Source organism: Amblyraja radiata, chromosome 28, assembly GCF_010909765.2.
Source record: "Amblyraja radiata isolate CabotCenter1 chromosome 28, sAmbRad1.1.pri, whole genome shotgun sequence".
Taxonomy (NCBI): Eukaryota; Metazoa; Chordata; class Chondrichthyes; order Rajiformes; family Rajidae; genus Amblyraja; species Amblyraja radiata.
Window position 1 is genome coordinate 9,543,953 of NC_045983.1, and position 25,264 is coordinate 9,569,216.

A 25,264-nucleotide genomic window follows, 5' to 3' on the forward strand; every position below is an offset into this window, starting at 1 on the left:
ATTTGATTTTATCAACCAAACAAGGTAATTGTAAAAGCCTTCAACATCCAACTTTTATTTTGGAAGAGGAAAGAGTGAACTCATAGACGATGAAACTTGTTCTGCGTGTCTGCTTTTGATACCTGGATATTTGCATTTTCACAACAATACAAAACAGTGATTTAACATTGCTTTAAAATTCATCTACTTTGTAATAAATTTTAATTTAGTTTAGAAACAGGCCCTTCGGTCCACCAAGTCCACACGAACCAGCGATCTTCACACACTTACACTATCCTACCCACACTAGGGTCAATTTACAATTATATCAAGCCAATTAACCTACAAACCTGTATGTCTTTGGAATGTGGGAGGAAACCAGAGATCGTGGAGAGGACCTATGCAGGTCACGGGGAGAATGTACAGACAGCACCCATAGTCTGGCATTGTAGGGCAGCAACTCTACCGCTGTGCCACTGTGCTAAAATGGGAGGACTGTTTGTTAATGTAGCATGTTATACTTTGCATCTGGCTCTCGCTCTCCCAGCTAATGCACTTTGAGGTTTATAGAATGCAAAATAAAAGTTATATAAGTTTATTTGGTAGTCTTTACTGCCCATCCCACCCATTTCCATTAAACTTTATACAACACATCTTTTTCTCCAAACAATTTAAAAAATAATTATCCAGCATTCCTCCAGATAATATTCTAAAATAATTAGGCATAAACGAGAGTCCGTTACCGAATGGTTACATGGTTAGGTTGCATTGTACACCATACTCTACTTGGTTCTGCACAAAAGTATGAAGCAATTGCCTTTTGAAAGGCTTATTCAAATATATTTATAGAGACAGTAAAAGGCTCAAACAATTCATTTGTTTAGGTACTGTTTTTCTTTCTGTTAAGCTCTTATTTCGAGCATTAAAGTTTCAGTTTCCAAGGGATAAGTGGCAAATGTAGATATCTTCAGTGAATAAGTGGGAAAAGGTAATATAGTGTTATTTATTGAAGTCTACTAAATTGCAGACTGACAACTTTATTTGTTTCTCTGCTATAATTGTAGACATTGGCATTAATAATGAATGAAGTTGATACAAATGCAGGCTAAGTGATGGGGCTGCTGGAAGTAGTTTTATTGACAAGAAATCCATGTAGGTGTAATGTTATTGCTTTTTTTAATGCTGTGCACCCATACCTCGGAAATTTTCATTTGGATTGGTTTACTTCAAGGAAGACATTAATTATAGTTCTGCTTTTCGTGGAGGATAACACTTTTTTTTTTTCAAACCATGCACAGGGCTGCCAACCTTCACGCATTGAGCATGGGAATTGCGCATTTCGCCAAATTCTCACATTCTCACACTGATCACAAATTTCTCACGCTATGTCGTGAGAAATTCTGTGATCAACGAAAATTAAAAAACTTATATCATCTGTATGGGCCGCATGTGTTGGAGAGCCGGGGCTGAGGGAGGGATGGAAGCAGAAGCAGCGGCGGGGACAGATGCGGACGGGGAGCCGGGGCTGGCGAGTGTTTGCGGGGCTGGCGAGTGTTTGCCCGCTGCAGCTCTGGCCATGGAGCAGCCTCAGTGCAAGAGTCCCGGGCTGTCTGAGGCATCGGAAGCGTTGCGCTGCTGCCGTGAGAGTCTCTGTGCCGAATTCGCCCAGGTGACCGGCATGGACCAGGCTGCGGCTCGGTGCATCCTGGAGGTCAACCAGTGGCTGCTGGAAGTAAGTATCCAGCACTGGTTAGAAACGGTGGAAGATAATGGCCTTCAAATGGGGGTGGTTGGAGAAAGCATCCTGCTTGCCTGCTAGATTTTCACTTACTGTAACTGCAGGAAAAATGATCCCGATGTTCAGAACCAGGGGTCACATTTTAAGAATAAAGGGTAGGCCAGTTAGCACTGAGATGAGGACAACATTTCTTCACGCAGAGAGTTGTGAATCTGTGGAATTCTCTGCCACAAAAGGCAGTGAAGGCCAATTCACTGGATGTTTTCAAGGGAGAGTTACATTTAGCTCTTGGGGCTCGCAAAATCAGAAAATATGGGGAAAAAACAGGAAAGATGTACTGATTTTAGATGAACAACCATGATCATATTGACTCGGGCTCAGGCCGAATGGGCTATTTCTGCACCTATTTTCTATGTTTCTATGCTTGAGTATATGGCAATAAAACTCGACCACTTGATTTTGAGCATTCATGCATGGTGGAGGTATAATGTAGTCATAGAGTGATACAGTGTGAAAACAGGACCTTCGGCGCAACTTGCCCACACCCGCCAACATGTCCCAGCTACACTACCTGCTTTTGGTCCATATCCCTCCATGTATCAGTCCTGTCCTATCCATGTATCAGTCTAACTTTTTCTTAAATGTTGGGATAGTCCCTGCCTCAACTACCTCCTCTGGCAGCTTGCTCCATACACCCACCACCATTTGTGTGAAAAAAGTTACCCCTTAAAAAGTTACCTCTTAAAAATACTTCAAACAACAAACATTGAAACCATACTTCTACAATGCACTAAAACATGATTTTAATACATCAAATTTCAAAAAGGCCCTACCGTTGGAGGGATAACAACCCCTCCCACGCCCTCCCCCCACTCGGTTGCTCCACTCCATCGCCGGGTACCCCCAAGGCCAGTGATCTGTGATCGCTTAGCCTCCCCACTTTGAAAAACGCGCCGTGGCCTCAGGTTCAGACAGAGAGCACTGCCAGATGTGAGCGGGGAACTGTTGTCCGTGATGTCTGGATCCCAATGCTCAGCACTTCGTGTTTCGGAATTAGCTAATGTTATTGATTTGTAATTGGCCTGATTTGTAATTAGTTGACAAAACCTTAATTTATTATTCTGGAATATCCAGGGGCATGGGATAAGTGTAATATTGAAATGACATGCAAGGTGTCAGGCTGTCTCTCACAACATACAGCCCCGATAACTCATTATTTCCTTCAGTTAAATGTTGGGAAGGTAGCACTTGTCATTTGCCACTCAACTATTATGTTTGTTTACCTCACTGACTATTTCTAACCCCCACCTCCCCAAATTCCTTTGACAGGTTGAATAGAAATGTCCCCAATCTTGTTTTTTTTATAAATTGAACATGTAGATGAACATCCTCAAGGAGTGTAATCAGATGGAAACTGATTCAGATGCGATGTTTAAGAGCTTGTTCAAAGAAGGGGCATATTTTAAAGGAGTGACAGAGATACTTGCAGTGGAATGTGTGAGCAGTTTATTATTTGTCATTAATTTTAGCTTGAACCAGGACATCTGAAGATTCAAAGTTTAATATAGTAATTGTGCTGATACTGACTCCAACCAACCACGTAATGAATATCATCCATTCCGGAGGTTTTATTTTTCTGATGACATTCAAACTTCACTTGGATTTCAATCACTTCAATGTAAAAGTAATTGGGAATGGAGAGCATTGGAACAAAAATTTGCCCTCGGTACATATTAACTGTAATATAATAATGTATGCATGTTGGTAGGTGCAATCAAAACAATGATCTTTTTATCATTGTAGTGTTATGAATACCACAGAAAATATTATGTTATGACAATAGACAATAGGTGCAGGAGTAGGCCATTTGGCCCTTCGAGCCAGCACTGCCATTCAACGTGATCATGGCTGATCATCCCCAATCAGTACCCCGTTCCTGCCTTCTCCCCATATCCCCTGACTCCGCTATTTTTAAGAGCCCTATTTAGCTCTCTCTTGAAAGCATCCAGAGAACCTGCCTCCGCCGCCCTCTGAGGCAGAGAATTCCACAGACTCACCACTCTCTGTGAGAAAAAGTGTTTCCTCGTCTCCGTTCTAAATGGCTTACTCCTTATTCTTAAACTGTGGCCCCTAGTTCTGGACTCCCCCAACATCGGGAACATGCTTCCTGCCTCTAGCGTGTCCAAGCCCTTAACAATCTTATATGTTTCAAGAATGTTCTCTGAAGATCACATTTAAGTGAATAATATTGCGTGAATATATAGTTATTGAACTTTGCATTTCGGAAAAGTACCAGCAGAGAAGAAGACGGCAAGGTACTGAAAATATTGGGGGTGAAAATGATTTCAGGCCAGTCTGTTAGGAAAATGAAGGAAATGGTAACAGAATGCTTATACAGCTGAATGAGTATAATTTCATGGATGAGAAATTGTGTTCAACCAATTGATGACTTCTTTGACAACGTAACTAGCATGTTAGATAACAAGGAAGCCAGTGGATGTAGCAAATTTTGTTATACAAAATTTGGTCTGTGAAATGCCCCATAAAAGATTACCGCATTAGATAAGCACCTGAGGACTTGAACGTAATAGGTTTATGTGTGGGCCATATATATTTTCAGTGCAGAGGGGCTAGGAGCAAGGCTAAGCGCACATCCAGAGTCAAGGTCTGGAATAGTACTAGGTGTGCAGTCAAAGCTGGGACAATGGGAGTGTTCAGCACTGGGAACCTAAGCAGGTAAGCCGCTATGATCAGGGTAGAATAGGGGGCCAGGTGTAAGGCTGGACTCAATGTCAGGAATGAGAAAAGGTATGCAACTGGAGTCAGGGTCAGGAGTAGTACCAGGTGTGCAGTGAGACCCAGGTTGGGCCAAGTGTTTGATTATAATCTGATTTCCATACATGAATATACGAAGATCATTCATGTGCTGCACCCGTTGATCAGAGCCTGGCTCTACTGTGGAATGTAATTAGGAATATAATTTGGCCTAACCTTAGTTATAGCTAATCCAATTTAAAGCATAAATATTGCATTCAAGTGTAAGTTAAAAGACTCGCTACAGTATGCACCAGATTGCACAATTTCAAGCTGAAAAATTCAAAAGCTCCCTACCAATGGGAGGGGGTCCCTGTCCCCCCCACCCCCGGTCACTACGCTCCCTCGGGCTTGGTCTCTTGTAATTTCTCACTCCCTACGCTTACCCAATGTTGGCAGCCCTGCCTTGCAGCACACCTTGCAACTGATTCACGGACAATAACTGCACGAGGGAATTGCCTTTATTCACCTCAGTTGCCCTTGAGAAAGTGGAAATGAAGTGGAAGGAAAGGCCCACCAAGCATATATTACTGCTCAAAAGGCCAGAGTTAGAATCCAGTGCAGATGATTCAGTGTGTCCTGTTGAGCACATCTTGTATTAACTTCTAATTTAAACAGTTGCACTCTGATAGTCAGTCCTTTGGAAGTTTGTATATACTATTAGTTCAATTCGATGTTATGATTGTGCCGTGAGAATTGGCACCCAAGCATTTTGTAATGTTACTGTTTCTCGGCAGCACTGTGGCGCAGGTGGCAGACTTGCTGCCTCGGTGCCAGAGACCTGGGTTCGATCCTGATCTTACGTGCTTGGTGTTTTGAGTTTGCTCGCTGTCCTTTTCACCGCGTGGCTTTCCTCTGTGTGCTCTGGTTTCCTCCCACATACCAAAGACATGCGGGTTCGTAGGTTAATTGGCCTCTGTAAATTTTCCCTAGTGTATGGGGAGTGGAGGCGAAAATGGGATCACATAGAACTGGCGTGGACTCGATGGGCAAAAATATATTTTTCCATGTTTTATTATTCAATCATCAATTGGTCATTTTTTCTCTCATAATCACTCAAATGGTATATCTTCTACAGCCTGATTATTACACAACTGTAGGTACCATTGTGTACCTAAGGAAGGAAAACTGCATGTACCAGGCATGCCCGACTGCAGATTGCAATAAAAAGGTTGTGGATCAACAGAACGGCCTTTACAGGTGTGAGAAGTGTGATCGTGAGTTCCCCAACTTCAAATATCGAATGATCTTGTCAGTAAGTATACTTTAAGAACATACTTTCTCCCCGAGGTAAATAATTTAATTCCTGCACAGGTAGACAACAAATGCTGGTGAAACTCAGCGGCTGAGGCAGCATCTGTGGGGAGAAGGAATGGGCGATGTTTCGGGTCGAGACCCTTATTGCACGGCATAATTTTCTAAACGAAACACACAGTGCTGGAGGAACTCAGCGAATCAGAGAGAAGACAGGCTTTCTCCCCCATTACAATCAGTGTGAAGAAGGGTCATGAATGAAAACGGTGCCTGTCCATTCCCTCCACACATGCTGCCTGACCTGCTAAGTTCTTCCAGCACTTTGTTTTGCCCAGAATTTTAGCATCTGCAGTTCCAAGTGTCAGCAATTTCTAAGGTTCTGAATGCTTATAATTAGTTCCAAGGTGATGAGTATACATAATTCAGACGAGCTGACCATGTAGAGTACAAGTAACTCACCAATTTTACTGTCAGTCTGTTGCTACAGGATGGATGTGTCCTTTACACACAACTGTTAAACATTCTTGTAATTGCTGCATAATTTTTTGGACTGGAGAATGAGAGCTGGAAATTGGTGCAAGACTTTACAGTAACTGATGGGAACTTTGGCTTTTCTCTTAATGTCATCCAGATTAATTAGAGATGTGGTAAACTTTTGAAATGTTATATAAAGCTTTCGTTTTAACAATTTTTCCCAATGAAAGATTTTAAAATATATAATAGCATTTTAGATGTAAATCAGTCTCCAATTATGTCCTGAAGGTAAATCTCGCAGATTTTGGAGAAAATCAATGGATAACATGTTTCCAGGAAACAGGAGAAGCAATTCTTGGTCAGAATGCCAATTATCTCGGAGAGTTGAAGGACAAGGTGAGTGTTTATTAGATTTCTTAAATATATTTTAGTTTCAATTTTTGGACAGGAGCAGCTGAATTTCTATTTTTTCCTTTTTTTGGATCATTAATTATTTTACACTTCTTGCTTTTGAAGAAACTATCAACTTGCACTAGTTTTCCATTCCCAAGGCACTGAGTACCAGTGCTGAAAACTGAGCTCTTGGCTGAGAATATTTGCTTTTTTAAAACCACTATCGTTGAATGAGTGTTTTTGGCATTTCGAAGCTTTGTCCCCATTTGTTCCTGCAGGTTTTAAAGGCCTCAAATGTGCTAATTTATTGAAACAATTGGTCCTGCACATGAAAATTCTGCAAATAATAGTAAGCTGGTATGATAATGCAGCATTTCGAAACGATGCAGAAATTCTCCTGTATTTTCATGTACGAAAGGTGGTCTACTTCGCAAAGTTAAGGCAGTAATTCTTCCTGGGTCTTCTGGTTATTACTTGAACATCACTTGCTGTTGAACATTCCTCAACTAATTAACTCAAGACCATTTTGCGCTCTCTCAGCGTGTATTTTTATTTTTATTTTTGCTTCCTCCCATCATTTGGTGGATTATTGGTTAAATTCTTTGACTAGTCAGATGCCATAGACATAGAGGGAAAATGCTGGTATAGCTCAACGGCATACAGCATCACAGAGAAAGGAGTTAATGTTTTGAGTCAATGACAATTTCATCCAAACTTGATAAATTGAACATATTTTATGATGCTAATGATAAATGATTTTATATCCTTTCTGATTTTTTTCTGTTGCTAAGGAGTAGCCAGGGGCACAGATAAATATCTTGCTGGTGATCCCTGTGACATGAACACCTGACAAATGGACATCCTACATACAAATGAACTCCCATAATATTGTTCAATTCAAAGTCCAATATATGTGCATGCTATTCTTATAGATAGCCAAAGTTTACTCTCCATTTTTAATAGTTCAGTTTAGCGTTAAAGCGTGGAAACAGGCCCTTCAGCCTACTAGTCCACGCCGACCACCACTAGTAGTTGTTCTTTCTCATCAATTTTATTATGTACTTTTGGTTCATGACAATACTGTCAAGGTGTGGTTACCATATTGAGTGATATTTGTGCATTTTCTGATTTATGGGGTGAAAAATCAATTCATGGATATCTGTAAAAGCGGAATCCATTCGTTACCCAGGGAAGGAGCGTACAGTCGGATCGTAAAGTGTCAGCCACTTTCTTTCTGGCTTACTTTCATCTCCTGGGAGCAGCCCTCTAATCTTCTAAGTCTATGAAATCCAAACATGGCAAACCAGTGCAAATAAAACAATATTTCTAGCCTAGTATTTTAAGGTTCTCTGTGTATACATATGTGGAACTGATGCCAGAGTGGATATTGTCCCCTCTGTGAGATGGTGTTCATTCTTAGTACCTCCTTTTTCAACTAACATCAAAAATGGCTGGAGCCCAATTCTCTTCCTGCTGAATTCTTGAAAGCGAATAGTAAATGAAAATGGAGCACTGATAAAAGGACTGCTTTTAAAGAGTATATTCAAGGCAGTTCCATCAAAAGGTTCCTTGTCAACTTCTCCTTCCCTTTGGCTATTCGGTATTGTACTTCTGGCACTTAGTTTCAGCTCTTATTTTTCTGGATTCTTACCTTTAACTTGGCATAGTTTGGGATTGAATTGCAGAGTAAATATTGTTCAAACTGTTGCAAAATCCCTGCACATATGTCCACTTCTGTTATACATAAAAGTGCTGGAGTAACTCAATGGGTCAATCAGCATCTGTGAAGGGAATAGTTAGGGGGAGTATCAGATCTGAAGAAGGGTCACGATCCAAAACTGCCTCCATAGATGCAGCTTGACTTACTCCAACATTTTGTATTTTGTTCGAGATTTCAGCATTAGCAGTTCCTTGTATCTTCACATGTTTTAGTTTAGTTTGGAGATACATTGTGGAGATAGTTTAGTTTGGAGATACACTTCAACCCACCGATTCCGTGCCAACCAGCGATCCCTGCACGCTAACACTATCCTACGCATACTAGGGACAATTAACAATTTTTACCAAGCCAATTAACCTAAACCTGTACCTCTGAAGTCTGGGAGAAAACCGGAGCTCCTGGAGAGAACCCACGCAGGTCATGGGGCGAATGTACAAACTCTGTACAGACAGCACCCATAGTCGGGAATGAACTCGGGACTCTGACGCTGTAAGGTAGCAACTCTGCCGCTGCGCCACCGTGCCGCCCAACTTGTATTGTTATTTTAAAGTGTACTTTCTATTTGTGATATTCCACCCCCCAACTTGTGCCTTTACATTTGGGTATAGATAGATGTAAGGTCAGAAAAGATTCAAGAAGGGAAAACAGCTATTGATCTCAAATTGGCATTGGTCACCAACCGAGTTAAACTGGAAATACATTTTATGTGGGTAAAGTTTTCCAGTTATATAACGCATTTCCTTCATTTATTTGAACAATTTGGAAAAAATATTCAGTAGTGTTTTCTGGCATTCATGCAAATAGTTGAATATTTTTTAGCTTGGTGGCATTACTGGAATAACGGGTGTCAGTATGATCTTGAGTTATAGTTTCTGCATTCAGCGCTCATGCTCGTATAAATACAAAGCCAACGAGGCAGAAATGACAGGGTAATAAATAAAACATAATTAAAGTGAAATATGATTGTAGTGGGTGCAGGAGAAGTATATCCAGCTGCTCGGTGATATTTTTCTGGTTTGGGGCTGGGGTTAGAGTCTTTATCACAATGCATTAAAAATAACGAGGATGGCTGGCCCTTGTAGATTCCCACTGGTTTTTGAATAGATCGAGAGAGGATTTGCAAGATGTACCTGGTCTGTTGTTTTCTGTCCCCTCTTTCCCAGTACTCTGGAGTCTAGATGCATCCTCAACATATTCAAAGCTCATGGTGATGAAACTTAATCAACATGCTCAAAATCTTCTAAAATATGGTTCATTTGGTTGCCTTTCTGCCCAACATCCAGGATGCTATTTGTTATGTCAAGTTGCATTTTTTTTTGGGTCGTCAACATTTTGAACTTTTCATGATTTAATTGTGCTATACTTTTAAAATTTCTCTACAGAATGAACAAGCCTTTGAAGAAATTTTCCAGGGTGCAAACTTCCGGTCCTACATCTGCAGAATCCGTGTCAAACTTGAAACCTACAATGTAAGTATCTTAATCTAGAGTAGGTTTTAAATAATATTGATTTATATTTTCAATAAGATGTACTATTGGCAGGGTAGTCTGTGATGAAAATAGCAGTAAAGGAGTCCTGTAATGCTAACGCCTGATGATTTAACTTCCCAGTTGAGTTTACAAGCATTTGACATGAAGAGATGATTGTGACATTTTATTGATTGGAATCAAATTAACAATAATTCATTAATTTTGTGAATTTTGTGCATCTGTTCCCAGGATGGAAATGTCGAAGACTAGAGGGCATAGCTTGTGGTGGGGGTGGGGGTGGGGGGGTTTAAAGGTGTACGCTTTGTTTTAGAGAGTGGTGAGTGCCTGGAATATGCTGCCATGGGTGTTGGTGGACTTGGATATGATAGTGGCATTTGGGTAGGCGCCTGGATATGGAAGGATTAGAATTATGCGCAGGCAGATGAGATTAGTTTAACTTGGCATCATGTTCAGCACAGAGATTGTGGGTCAAAGAGCCTGTTCTAGGTTACATTTCTGCTTATTACCCCTAGTTCCACAGATGGATATCATGGAGAGAGTGCATGCTCAACTCGACTCCATTCCTTTAAAGTCTGACACGTAACAATTTCCCAAATTATTTGACTATCCCATTGCTAAGATCTTCTACAAGCCCTCTAAACCAAACTAGGTCTGTTCAATATTGTAATTTTTACATTAATTCCCACGCACCAACAGCCAGTCTTTTTATCCCAGTTCTTATGTACTTCTGATTTTGTTGAAGATTACTCTGCGGGGTCACTCCATCATTCCTGTCTGACATCCTCTCACCTTTAACAAATAACTATTGGGGAAGTAAATGGAGACTGTTATTACTCAAGCCTGTTTCTCTGTTCAAGTGTGAGTAGATTGATTGCCCATCTCACGTCCATTCTTCTGCCTTGTTGAGTTTAGAAATGCAGCATGACCCTTCCATGAGTCCACGACAACCATCGATCACCCGTTCACACTAGTTCTACGTTATCCCGCTTTCTCATCCGCTCCCTACCCACTAGGGACAATTTACAGAGGCCTACAATTAACGTACAAACCCACACGTTTTTGAGAAGTGGGAGGAAACCAGAGCACCCAGAGGAAACTCGCGCAATCGCGGAGAATGTACCAACTCCACACAGACAGCACCTGAGGTCAGGATTGACCCAGGGTCTATCGCTGTGAGACAGCAGCTCTACCAGCTGCATCACTGTGCCGCCCTTATGAGAATTCCCATATCAGTAATTCCTTTGGTTTGCATGTACCTTATGCAGCATTCATAAATCTCCAGACAAAGGTTCATAATGCTGGATGTGGTTTGAAAAAAAAGCTAATCAAAATCCTTAATAATTGAAACTTAGCTCTGAGCATGCACCCTCCTCCAGCAAGAGGATATGGCACTGAGCATCAACTCTGTCAAGATGCTCAGAACCTTGAGACGATCATTCTTTGAAATGAGTAAATTCCTCCCATTCCTCTCCCTTTCATAGTTTGTCGTGTTCGAAAAGGTCTTCTGCTATGATGCGATTTGAAAAGACCGTTTTCAGCACAAGATATTAACTATGGAAGTAGCTCTGAAAAGAAATCTTCACCATTGTGCAAATTTTTTTTGCCAACTGCAGTTTCCACCACCTGCTGGGAAATCTATGCATCTGCTGGATTGCATTAACTTTGCTGGAGAGTCCTGCTGAATGTTTAGTGTCAGCAACTGTCCTTGAAATTGCTGCTAGCATAAGTTAACCAAAAGACGGAGATGAATCTCAGTGAATCTTGAATGTTTAAATTGAAGATGCGGTGAACCCAGTAAGATCCGAGACTCAGAGCACAAGATCAGCTGTTTAGAGCTGAGAAATTTCTTCTGTCCCTTTAGCATTCAGGGCAATAGTTACTCGATCATGAATATGTATAACTGCAATCAAAAGTATTGCCTAATATCAAGGGAACGGATTTTGGAAATGGAGCAGGAAAGAAGATTTGAGCTACAAGATCAACCATTTATAGTTTAGGAGGCTCAAAATGGCTCCCTCTCCACTACCTTGGTCAAAGAGAAATGTAGGAAAATAGTCTGAAGAAGGGTCTCGACCCGAAACGTCACCTATTTCCTTCGCTCCATAGATGCTGCCTCACTCGCTGAGTTTCTCCAGCATTTTTGTCTACCTAGGAAAATAGACTTGTCATATTTGACCTCAAATATTGAGCAGTTGATTTAAAAGTTGAGATTCTACAATCTGTTTTCCACTTTACCCTCAAACTTTTGTTTATGGCTTTTTCCTCCTCATCTTTTATCTCCTCGCTATGTTTAATTGTATTGATTTTTCAATCTTTGTAGTGTTTTTTTGCAGTCCATCTAGATGTTGCTGCCTCTTCCAGGTTTTGCTCTTGCTTGTACTGATAACGATTTGTTTTATCTTGTGCTGCTCTCTGCACCCGTGCCTACATTGTCGCCACCAGTTTATCACCTCCAGGTTCCCGCCATTGGTCACAGAATAATATTCGGGCTTTTATCCTTGATTTATTCTTGTTTTGGATTTCATGTTTTTCATCCTGTGTCCATAATGTTAATGCATACCCAGGTTAACAGACAGCCGGTAGCATAGTGAGCAATCAAGCTAAGACTCCACTGTAATTGTGCCTTTCTCATTTTATTGTGCCCCTGAGTGATCATCCTGACATTAAAAGGCGCCACCATGGTAGACTATGAATTCAGCTCTAACTCCCAAAGGTTTATTGAATAGTTGCAAGCCAACAACATGCCTTTAATAACTACTGTGAAATATCACTTTCTCCAAGTGCACCAAGACGGCATGGCGGTAGAGTTGCTGCCTTACAGCGGCAGAGACCTAGGGTCGTTCCTGACTAGGGAAGCTCTGTATGTAGTTTGCACATTCTCCATGTTATCACATGGGTTTCCTCCCATACTCCAAAGACGTGCAGATTTGTTGATAGACCCAAAAAGCTGAAGTAACTCAGCGGGACCATCTCTGGAGAGAAAGAATGGGTGACTGTTTGGGTCGAGACCCTTCTCCAGAGCAGTAGGTTCCTTGGCTTCTGTAAATTGGCCCCAGTGTACAGGATGGAATTAGTGTACGGTGCTGGTCGGCGCGGACTCAGTGCACCGAAGGGCCTGTGTCCGCGTGGTATCTCTAAAGTAATGTCTAAAACGCATCAAATGGCAGTTCATCTTCGTGGAAGCTACCTGGTGAACTTGCACTAACTCAACTTTGATAAGAATTAATTTGCAGGCTGCTCACTATAAAACACCTTGAACAAACCGAAAGGTTTGGGCCCGCGGTAGGCAACTAATTTAAATAAAATTATTAAACCATATAGTATCCTATCAAAATTAATTAGATGCAGTATGAATTTTTAATCCCACGTGCAATGTTGCCAATGCCATGATATATAAAGAAAAATGTTTTTTACTGTCTTCAAACAATGCTGTCAATTTTAGAATGTACTCTGATTGTAATGCGCAAAATCAGGGTTCGAGGTTATGTTGGTATCCACTTTATTTTCCATCCTTTAATTCAAAGGCTGCTCCACGGATCTCCAAATGCACTTGATGAATCAAAACATTTTTTTCACAATTCTGTCAGATCCTATAATGTGCCAATTCTTAAGTGCATCCATATCCCAAATGACTCTCTTGGGCTAAGCCCATTAATTTGGGACCTTGTTGTTTAATTCAGAGCTTGGCTTTCTATATCAGATCTGTTAAATCAATGTCCTTTACGGTGTTTGAAATGTTGCCTGTTTTGTGTTCTGCCCTACATGGTAAGCTGCTCTGGAAGGTTAGATTGCTTGGCATCTTGGGAGAGCTCGTGAATTAGATACATAATTTGCTTGATGGTAAGAATAGAGGGTGATGGTGAAAGGTTGTTCTTCAGACCAGAGGTCTGTGACAGAGTGTGTCTCGTGAGCTTATCATTTGTCATCTATATAATTCGACTTGGATGATAACACAAAAGGCATGGTTAATAAGACACTAAAATAGATGGCATCATAGACAGCGATGAAAGCTATCGGGTATTACAGCAGCTTCTTGAGCTGAGTAACTGAGCCTCGGAATGGCAAATGGAGTTTAATTCAAAGTTAGAAGTATTGCATTTTGAGAAGTCAAACTAGGGTAGGACTGATCGGTAGGGCCCTGGGTAGTGCTGTAGAATGGAGTGACCTAGAAACATGTGTACATAGTTCCCTGAAAGTGGCATCACAGATAGACTGGGTGGTGAAGAAGGCGTTTGGCACGCTGACCTTCATCAATCGGGGCACTGAGTGCAGTTGTTGGGATGTTATGTTGCAGTTTGAGTGAAATGATGGCAAGGCCGCATAAGGAGTATTGTGTTTTGTTTTGGTTACCCTGCTATAGGAGCAATGCCATTACCAGGCTGTAAAGAAGGCAGAAAACATTTGAGGATGTTGTCCGGACCTGAGGGCATAAATTATTGGGAGAGGTTGGGCAGCCAAATATTTTATTCCTTGGCTCATATGAGACCAATGGGTGACTATGGAGAGGTGTATAATATCATGAAGAGTATAATTAGTGTAATTGCACATGCTCTTTTTTGTGTGGTTGGGTAATTTAGAACAAAAAGCAAGGGTTGATGTGATGGGGGAAACATTTAATAGGAACCTGAGGGGCAATGCTTTCACACAGAAGGTGTTGCGTAATGGAAAGGGCTGCCAGAGCAAGTGGTGAGGCAGGTATAATAACATTTAAGACATTTGGGCAAAAACTGTGCATTCAGAAAGTATTCTGACCCTTTCACTTTTTCCACATTTTGTTACGTTACAGCCTTATTCTAAAATGGATTAAGTTCATTTTTTATCATCAATCTACACACAATACCCATATTTAAAAAAGTGAAAGCAGGTTTTTAGAAATGTTTGCAAATTAATTAAAAAGAAATAACTGAAATATCACATTTACATAAGTATTCAGACCCTTACTCAGTACTTTGTTGAGGCACCTTTGGCAGTGATTACAGCCACAAGTCTTCTTGGGTATGACGCTACAAGCTTGACGCACCTGTATTTGGGTAATTTCTCCCATTCTTCTCTGCAGATCCTCTCAAGCTCTGTCAGGTTGGATGGGGAGCGTCGATGCACAGCTATTTTCAGGTCCCTCCAGAGATGTTCGATCGGGTTCAAGTCCGGGCTCTGGCTGGGCCACTCGAGGACATTCACAGACTTGTCACAAAGCCACTCCTGCGTTGTCTTGACTGTGTGCTTAGGGTCGTTGTCCTGTTGGAAGGTGAACCTCCGCCCCAGTCTGAGGTCCAGAACGCTCTGGAGCAGGTTTTCATCAAGGATCTCTCCTGTAGTTTGCTCCGTTCATCTTTCCCTCGATCCTGACTAGTCTCCCAGTTCCTGCCGCTTAAAAACATCCCCTCAGCATGATGCTGCCACCACCATGCTTCACCGTAGGTATGGTATTGGCCAGGTGATGAGCGGTGCCTGGTTTCCTCCAGACGTGACGCTTGGCATTCAGGCCAAAGAGTTAAATCTTGGTTTCATCAGACCAAAGAATCTTGTTTCTCATGCCTTTTGGCAAGCTCCAAGCAGGCTGTCATGTGCCTTTTACTCAGGAGTGGCTTCTGTCTGGCCACTATCAAAAAGGCCTGATTGGTGGAGTGCTGCAGATGTAGTTGTTTGTCTGGAAGGTGTTCCTATCTCCACAGAGAAACTCTGGAGCTCTGTCAGAGTGACTATCGGGTTCTTGGTCACCTCCCTGACAAAGGCCCTTCTCACCCGATTGTTCAGTTTGGCCGGGCGGCCAGTTCGATGAAGAATCCTGGTGGTTCCAATGTTCTTCCATTTAAGAATGACAGAGGCCACAGTGCTCTTCGGGGCCTGCAATGCTGCAGAAACTGTTTTACACCCTTCCCCATATCTGTGTCTCGACACAATCCTGTCTCGGAGGTCTACGGACAATTCCTTCGTCTTCATGGCTTGGTTTTTGCTCTGACATGCACTGTCAACTGTGGGATCTTATATAGACAGGTGTGTGCCTTTCCAAATCATGTCCAATCAATTTAGTTTACCACTGGTGGACTCCAATCAAGTTGTAGAAAAATCTCAAGGATAATCAATGGAAACAGGATGAACCTAAGCCCAATTTTTAGTGTCATAGCAAAGGGTCTGAATACTTATGTAAATGTGATAGTTCAGTTATTTATTTCTAATTACTTTGCAAACATTTCTAAACACCTGTTTTCGCTTTTTCATTCTGGGTAAAATGATTTTAATCCATTTTAAAATAAGGCTGTAACGTAACAAAATGTGGAAAAAGTGAAGGTCCGAATACTTTCTGAATGCACTATACATAGATAGCAAGGGCTTAGAGGGTAATTAGGACTAGCTTAGAGGCACCTTGGGCAGCATGGACTAGTTGGGCCAAAGGGCCTGTTTCCGTGCTGCATGGACTCTTCCTTTCCTCTTTTCTTTTCCCTTGCCTTACTGTAGTCTTGACTATAATCCATACCTTTTAAAACAGAGATTGTTTCTCTAATGCCATTCTAACTAGTCCCTCAGCTTCCAGCTCCATACAGCGCAACTCATTCTGAATGCTGCTACCATCCACATCTTTACTCACTTGGAGCCCTACATTATAGCTCATTTATTCATATATCAGTTTCAGAATCTTTTTATTTTACTTCCAAATCCCTTTGAGGTCTCAATGTAACATGTCTGTTTTAGCCAAGTTCTATGCCTCTACTAGCTTTTCTGATCAACTAGTTTTCTTATCCTTGGATCTACCCTCTTTAATCTCTGTGCATACGTGGAACTGCAGATGCTGGATTGCAAATCAAGGACGCGCTGTGCTGGATTAACTCGGCGGGCAAGACAGTATCTCTGGAGAACATGGATACAGAGATACATAGAAAATAGGTGCAGGAGTAGGCCATTTGGCCCTTCGAGCCTGCACCGCCATTCAATATGATCATGGCTGATCATCCAACTCAGTATCCCGTACCTGCCTTCTCTCCATACCCCCTGATCCCTTTAGCCACAAGGGCCACATCTAACTCCCTCTTAAATATAGCCAATGAACTGGCCTCAACTACCCTCTGTGGCAGAGAGTTCCAGAGATTCACCACTCTCTGTGTGAAAAAGTTTCTTCTCATCTCGGTCCTAAAGGATTTCCCCCTTATCCTTAAGCTGTGACCCCTTGTCCTGGACTTCCCCAACATCGGGAACAATCTTCCTGCATCTCGCCTGTCCAACCCCATAAGAATTTTGTACGTTTCTATAAGATCCCCTCTCAATCTCCTAAATTCTAGCGAGTATAAGCCAAGTCTATCCAGTCTTTCTTCATATGAAAGTCCTGACATCCCAGGAATCAGTCTGGTGAACCTTCTCTGCACTCCCTCTATGGCTATAATGTCCTTCCTCAGATTTGGAGACCAAAACTGCACGCAATACTCCAGGTGTGGTCTCACCAAGACCCTGTACAACTGCAGTAGAACCTCCCTGCTCCTATACTCAAATCCTTTTGCTATGAAAGCTAACATACCATTCGCTTTCTTCACTGCCTGCTGCACCTGCATGCCTACTTTCAATGACTGGTGTACCATGACACCCAGGTCTCGCTGCATCTCCCCTTTTCCTAATCGGCCACCATTTAGATAATAGTCTGCTTTCCTGTTTTTGCCACCAAAGTGGATAACCTCACATTTATCCACATTATACTGCATCTGCCAAACATTTGCCCACTCACCCAGCCTATCCAAGTCACCTTGCAGTCTCCTAGCATCCTCCTCACAGCTAACACTGCCCCCCAGCTTAGTGTCATCCGCAAACTTGGAGATGTTGCCTTCAATTCCCTCATCCAGATCATTAATATAAATTGTAAATAGCTGGGGTCCCAGCACTGAGCCTTGCGGTACCCCACTAGTCACTGCCTGCCATTGTGAAAAGGACCCGTTTACTCCTACTCTTTGCTTCCTGTTTGCCAGCCAGCTCTCTATCCACATCAATACTGAACCCCCAATACCGTGTGCTTTAAGTTTGTATACTAATCTCTTATGTGGGACCTTGTCGAAAGCCTTCTGAAAGTCCAGATACAACACATCCACTGGTTCTCCCCTATCCACTCTACTAGTTACATCCTCGAAAAATTCTATAAGATTCGTCAGACATGATTTACCTTTCGTAAATCCATGCTGACTTTGTCCAATGATTTCACCACTTTCCAAATGTGCTGCTATCCCATCTTTAATAACCGACTCTAGCAGTTTCCCCACTACCAATGTTAGACTAACTGGTCTGTAATTCCCCGTTTTCTCTCTCCCTCCCTTCTTAAAAAGTGGGGTTACGTTTGCTACCCTCCAATCCTCAGGAACTACTCCAGAATCTAAAGAGTTTTGAAAAATTATCACTAATGCATCCACTATTTCTGGAGCTACTTCCTTAAGTACTCTGGGATGCAGCCTATCTGGCCCTGGTGATTTATCGGCCTTTAATCCATTCAATTTACCCAACACCACTTCCCGACTAACCTGGATTTCACTCAGTTCCTCTATCTCCTTTGACCCGCGGTCCCCTGCTATTTCCGGCAGATTATTTATGTCTTCCTTAGTGAAGACGGAACCAAAGTAGTTATTCAATTGGTCCGCCATATCCTTGTTCCCCATGATCAACTCACCTGTTTCTGACTGCAAGGGACCTACATTTGTTTTAACTAATCTCTTTCTCTTCACATATCTATAAAAACTTTTGCAGTCAGTTTTTATGTTCCCTGCCAGTTTTCTTTCATAATCTATTTTCCCTTTCCTAATTAAGCCCTTTGTCCTCCTCTGCTGGTCTCTGAATTTCTCCCAGTCCTCTGATATGCTGCTTTTTCTGGCTAATTTGTACGCATCATCTTTTGCTTTGATACCATCCCTGATTTCCCTTGTTATCCACGGATGCACTACCTTCCCTGATTTATTCTTTTGCCAAACTGGGATGAACAATTTTTGTAGTTCATCCATGCAGTCTTTAAATACCTTCCATTGCATATCCACCGTCAACCCTTTTAGAACTAATTGCCAGTCAATCTTGGCCAATTCACGTCTCATACCCTCAAAGTTACCTTTCTTTAAGTTCAGAACCGTTGTTTCTGAATTAACAATGTCACTCTCCATCCTAATGAAGAACTCAACCATATTATGGTCACTCTTGCCCAAGGGGGCACGCACAACAAGACTGCTAACTAACCCTTCCTCATTACTCAATACCCAGTCTAGAATAGCCTGCTCTCTCGTTGGTTCCTCTACATGTTGGTTTAGATAACTATCCCGCATACATTCCAAGAAATCCTCTTCCTCGGCACCCCTGCCAATTTGATTCACCCAATCTATATGTAGATTGAAGTCACCCATTATAACTGTTTTGCCTTTGTTGCACGCATTTCTAATTTCCTGTTTGATGCCATCCCCAACTACACTACTACTGCTAGGTGGCCTGTACACAACACCCACCAGCGTTTTCTGTCCCTTAGTGTTTCGCAGTTCTACCCATACCGATTCCACATCCTCCAAGCTAATGTCCTTCCTTTCCACTGCGTTAATCGGATAGATGATGTTTCGGTTTTGAAGAAGGTACTGAGCTGAAACGTCACCTATCCATGGTCTCCAGAGATGCTGCTTGACCTGCTGAGTTACTCCAGCACTTTGTGCAAACGAGCATCTGCTGTTCCCTGCATTCACATTTTACTGTTGTACTGTGAAATCTCCTCATGGTATACCGACCGTGAAGAAGTTTTCCTCTCTCCGATGGAAGTGTTGTGAGAGCCCCCCTTACTGTTGCCATTCGGTGATTCCTGCTGCTCTCCTGCTCCACAACCATGTTCTGAACCGGATTTGCCACCACAGCCATATGTTCAACCACCATCTCCTACCTCGTCGCTTCCATGATTTCTGAATATTCAGACAACAGATTATCAGTCTGCTCGAGCGTCACGATCTAAAATGTCACCTGTCCATTCCTTCCACAGATACTACCCGACCCACTGAGTTCTTCCAGTACTTTTTATACTCGAGTCTCACAGGAGTTTTACAGCACTCCTATCTGTGCATGCACGCAATTCCTTGCATGTTGCAAGTAGTTTATGTGCGTGTGTATCACTTTACTTCAACAGCTTAGAGGTTTTTGTAGTATGTACAGAACACATAATTGATGGGCCAAATGGCCTAATTCTGCTCCTAGAACACATCAACATAATAATTTCAAGGAATTTGAAAATGTTTAACAAATAAAACAATTTTTATTTATATTTATATAAATGTATATAAAATATAAATAAAAAATATTTTAAAAAATGGTTTTATTTCATAAAACTTTTCAAATTCATATATGTATCTCTCCAAAGTGTTAATTAGCCATTGCTGTAAACCTTGTACTGGTTTTCTAGCAATGATAGGTCCCACTGAATGAATCTTTGCCAAGAACGCTAATAAGAAAACATGTCTTCAAGCCAGACCTTAATCTCCCTCTCTGGCCCTCTCATTTGCCATTGTTCTCCACTATTGCTTAGTAAAATAAAAATCCTGTGTTTTCTTTAGTGTGCGTTGTCATAAAAGAATCATGGAGGCTTGTATAGAGCAATACACAATGTAAGATTGCTCGACATAAGGGTTTAAATTTGGACCAGTCGTACTAGCGAAACAAGGACAAGAACAAGGACAAGAATGGCTTTAATATTTAGTGAGAAACTGCTGGTGGTTATTATATAAAATGGGTCCTACGGTCCAAATGTCCATGCTGACTAGCGATCACCTGTATACTAGTTCTATCCTACACACACTAGGGACAATTTACAGATGCCAACCAGCCTAGAAACCTGCATGTCTTTAGAGTGTGGGAGGAAACCAGAGCACTTGGAGAAATGCATCCAAACGAAAGTCCGATAAAGCTGCTCCTTGACTCCCTGTCCCTTATACTCGCGCCCTGTTACAACCTGAATGTGGCAAATGGTGGTGGAGGCATGGGCTTGGTTCCTGTTCCCACCAGAAACTCTGTTCAGAAAGTTGACTGACGGCATTAATTGCACCTGACTTTACAATGTTTGAAGGAGACGAGTCTTTTGCACAGGCTAGTAAGTTTTGAATATAGCAGAGCTTGAACCTTTAAGGAATGTCAGAGTATTGGAACTACAAGTGTTTGGGGTAAATCGTGACTTCGGCCAACTTGTTAAAGTGCAGCAATTTGCGGGAACATTTTACACCGGCAGCCACTCTTTAGAAGTAGATTGAGTGAGACAAAACACCACCTCTTGTTATCTTTTATGTGCATTAAGAAGATTTTATTGCAAGTTGAACAACTGGAGGTGATCTATGATAATAAGGCAATGAGAGCAAGTCTGTGATATAGATTTTAATTGTTTCTGGTTCGTATTTGCAGGATGAATCTCGCATCAAAGCGACAATGATGGATGTGAAACCAGTGGACCATAAGGAGTACAGCAAGAGGCTGATAATGAATATTAGGAAACATGCAGCTACATAAGCTTACTGAATGCTGAGTAGATGTGAAGAATGAGCGCCAGTGGAAACCGGGTGCTTCAGATATTCAATTAAATATACTTTCTTTCGTGCTTTGTAAATGGAAGACTATTTTAATTTGGGATCGGTTGCAGAATTCTGCGTTTCCAGAATGACAGTAGAATTGCTAGCCGTGTGATTTATAGAACTAGAGGTGCCGAATTCTGATCAACTTGTGCTAGATGACGAGACGGAATTTGCATCTGTGTAAATAGGCTTTCCTACCGTGGTATAGTTAACCTATGCAGGATGGACAATAAAGCCATAGATCTCCCCCACACTCGCATCCTTCCACTTTCATACTTGCACAACTTATATCAGTTCAACTCTGTAATAAACATTGATGATAAACTTAAGAGATTGAAGTGTTTTTGTTTGAATGGTCTCGTTTCGAAACAACGATTTGTTGATGAAAATGATGTACAGCAGCCTATTTTGTAATGTTTGCTGTTGATGTCTTGTGGCATCAAAAATATGTTTTCTCTTCGACTTGTTCTTTCCTACTCAATCTTCCTGTGGTCTCCTATTTATTCAGCTTTATTTTCTCTGTTATCAGTGGCTCAGTGAGTCAGAAAGCCGTGTTTATGAGTCTGCTCGAGAAACCAGAACAAATAATCAGATTTCCAGTCCAGTGCCATGCTGGGAGAGTGTTTCGCAGTATGTTAGAGACTAATCGTTGCCATTTGATAGTGGGGGCAGTGTGAGGGGTTTATCTGCCACGAGTCTTGACCAAGTTCAAGTTTAGAAGTGTATAAAATTACAAAAGGCACAGATAGGGTAGGCAGCCAGAGCCTTTTTCCCAGGATCGAAATAATAAAAGAGGGCAGAGCTACATGGTGAGAGGGACAAACTTTAAAGATGTGTGGGTTAAAGTTTATTTACAGAGTTGTGGGTGCCTGGAACTCGCTGCCTGGGGTGGTGGTGGAGGCAGACCTGATGGTGGCATTTTAGAGACTATCTGCATGGTTATGCACGGAGTAGAGGGATATGGAATTCTCCTGTGCCGTAATATTCCATGTGCCTTCACCTCTTTCATTGCCTCCCTACCTCAAATGTGGCTTTGCTTCAGATTCAATTAAGGCATTGATATAATATCTGAGCTGATTGCATTTAATCCGTTTATCAGGACGGCTTGATGTTAAGACTAATGCTTGATCTTGTCTCATGATTGGGTAGCTTATATCCTTACTTGAATCTATCCAAGGAATACTAAGCTTTGGAAGGTAGACGGGTCCAGTGCCACTTGCGATCCACCTTCTGGGATTGATGTGCCTACTCTTGTATCTAAGCAATTCTGACCTGAGTTGTATTGACTTGATGTTACTATTTCTTGGTTAATCTGCTCGTAAAGATGTCCAAATCCTTCCAAGATATCAGATTTCATACAAGTGATGGGAATAAATTGGGTAGATGCACAGAGTCTCTTAGCCAGATTAGGTGAATTGAGGACCAGAGGACATGGGTTTAAGGTGAAGAGGGAAAGATTTATTGGGAGTCTGAGGGGTAACTTTTTCACACAGTGGGTGTATGGAACAAGCTGTCAGAGGAGGTAGTTAAGGCAGGGCTACCCTAACAATCACGAAACAGTTGAACAGGTACACGGATAGGACAGGTTGGAAGGATATGGACCAAGCGCGGACAAGTGGGACTAGTGTAGCTGGGACATGTCGGCTGGTGCGGGCAAGTTAGGCCGAATGGCCTGGTTCCACACTGCAGCATTCTATGACTCTTAAGTGGCCCATCCTTCACGATAATTCTCAGCACCAGTCCTCTGCAAGTCTGCTTTCTCAGCCCTTTACTCCCTGTGCACTTGTGACTGTGCAGCCAGATTCTGCTGTAGCTCCATTTACAACCCTGCAGTTGACACCACCATAGACGACTGGATCTCAAACAATGATGAACACAGTACAGAGCGGAGAAGGAGAGCTTGTTGGCACATTGTCAAGATGACATTCCCTCCCACGATGTCAGCAAAACTACGGAGCTGATCATCGCCTTCAAGAAGTGAGTACACGCTCCAGTCTGCATTATTGGTGCTGATGGGGAAATGGTTATTTGGGTGTAAATATTACAAATACACTTCCTCAAAAGACTAAGGAAATATGTTACGTCGAAAATTTCTGCAGATGCCCCACAGAAAGCACCCTATCCAGATGCATCGCAGGTTTATGTAGCAAATCCGATTCAGATTCAATTTTAATTGTCATTGTCAGTGTGCAGTACAGAGACAACGAAATGCATTTAGCATCTCCCTGGAAGAGCGACAACAAATGATTTGAATAAATAATATTAAGTGTCCGGGGAGGGGGGGTGATTGGCAGTCACCGAGGTACGTTGTTGAGTAGAGTGACAGCTGCCGGGAAGAAGCTGTTCCTGGACCTGCTGGTTCGGCAACGGAGAGACCTGTAGCGCCTACCGGATGGTAGGAGGGTAAACAGTCCATGGTTGGGATGAGAGCAGTCCTTGGCGATGCTGAGCGCCATCCGCAGACAACGCTTGCTTTGGACAGACTCAATGGAGGGGAGCGAGGAACCGGTGATGCGTTGGGCAATTTTCACCACCTTCTGCAATGCCTTCCGGTCGGAGACAGAGCAGTTGCCATACCATACTGTGATGCAGTTGGTAAGGATGCTCTCGATGGTGCAGCGGTAGAAGTTCACCAGGATCTGAGGAGACAGATGGACCTTCTTCAGTCTCCTCAGGAAGAAGAGACGCTGGTGAGCCTTCTTGATCAGAGTTGAGGTATTGTGGGTCCAAGAGAGGTCATCGGAGATGTTGACTCCCAGGAACCTGAAGCTAGAAACACGTTCCACCTCCGTCCCGTTAATGTGGACGGGGTGTGCGTGCCGACCCTGGACTTCCTGAAGTCTACAATGAGCTCCTTGGTCTTCTTGGAGTTAAGGGCCAGGTTGTTGTCAGCGCACCATGCTGCTAAGTGCTGGACCTCCTCCCTGTAGGCCGACTAATCGTTGTTGCTGATGAGGTCAATCACCGTTGTATCATCTACATACTTGATGATGGTGTTAGTACCATGTACAGGTGTGCAGTCATAGGTGAAGAGGGAGTAGAGGAGGGGGCTCAGCACACAGCCCTGTGGAACGCCGGAGTTCAGAGTGAGGGTTGAAGAGGTGTGCTTGTCTAACCTAACAGACTGGGGTCTGTTGGTTAGAAAGTCCAGTATCCAGTTGCAGAGGGAGGGGTCGATGCCCAGGTTACCGAGTTTGGTGATCAGTTTTGATGGTATAATGGTGTTGAATGCTGAGCTGTAATCGATGAACAGCATTCTTACGTAAGTGTCTCTGTTGTCGAGGTGGGAGAGGGCGGAGTGAAGTGCCGTTGAGATGGCATCCTCCGTACTCCTGTTCTTGCGGTAGGCAAACTGATAGGGATCCAGTGTGGGGGGTAGGCAGCTTTTGAGGTGTGCCAGGACCAGCCTCTCGAAGCACTTGGTGATGATGTCCTACACAAAGCTGCAAGGTCGCAGAGTTGTGGACGCAGCCCAGTCCACCAACCAAACCAGCCTCCCAACACCCTCCATCTATGATTCATAGCCTAAGAAAACAGTCAGCCTACTTTCAGGGCCTGTCCCACTTGGCCGTCATTTGCGTGTCACGTAGATGGCACGCGAAGATTTTGTACATCACAAAACCCTGCGACGCCGCGCGTCACTGCCCATGTCATCATGCACCATGCGCGCATCACGTGCGTGTCACGACGCGTGTGTCGTGATGCGTAAATGGTGTCGCGTAAATTACGAGCAAATGACCGCCAAGTGGGACAGGCCCTTAAGGAACATTCACACCCATTCATTCTCTCCTCCCTTCTGAAAGATGAGACAGAGTCTATAAACCATGTATCAACAGATTCAAGGACAGCTAACAGATCT

General features: G+C 42.6%; 1 protein-coding gene across 1 annotated transcript in view; it reads left to right on the forward strand.

Annotated features, from left to right (window-relative positions):
* Nucleotides 1–21,734, forward strand: part of rpa1 (replication protein A1) — a 97,751-nt gene extending 76,017 nt beyond the window's left edge. The window contains exons 14-17 of the mRNA XM_033045742.1: nt 5,610–5,786; nt 6,548–6,655; nt 9,755–9,841; nt 21,239–21,734. Coding sequence (XP_032901633.1) covers nt 5,610–5,786; nt 6,548–6,655; nt 9,755–9,841; nt 21,239–21,343 — 477 coding nt within the window. The 3' untranslated portion in view covers nt 21,344–21,734. The remainder of the gene's footprint in view (nt 1–5,609; nt 5,787–6,547; nt 6,656–9,754; nt 9,842–21,238) is intronic.
* The last annotated feature ends 3,530 nt before the right edge of the window (nt 21,735–25,264 follow it).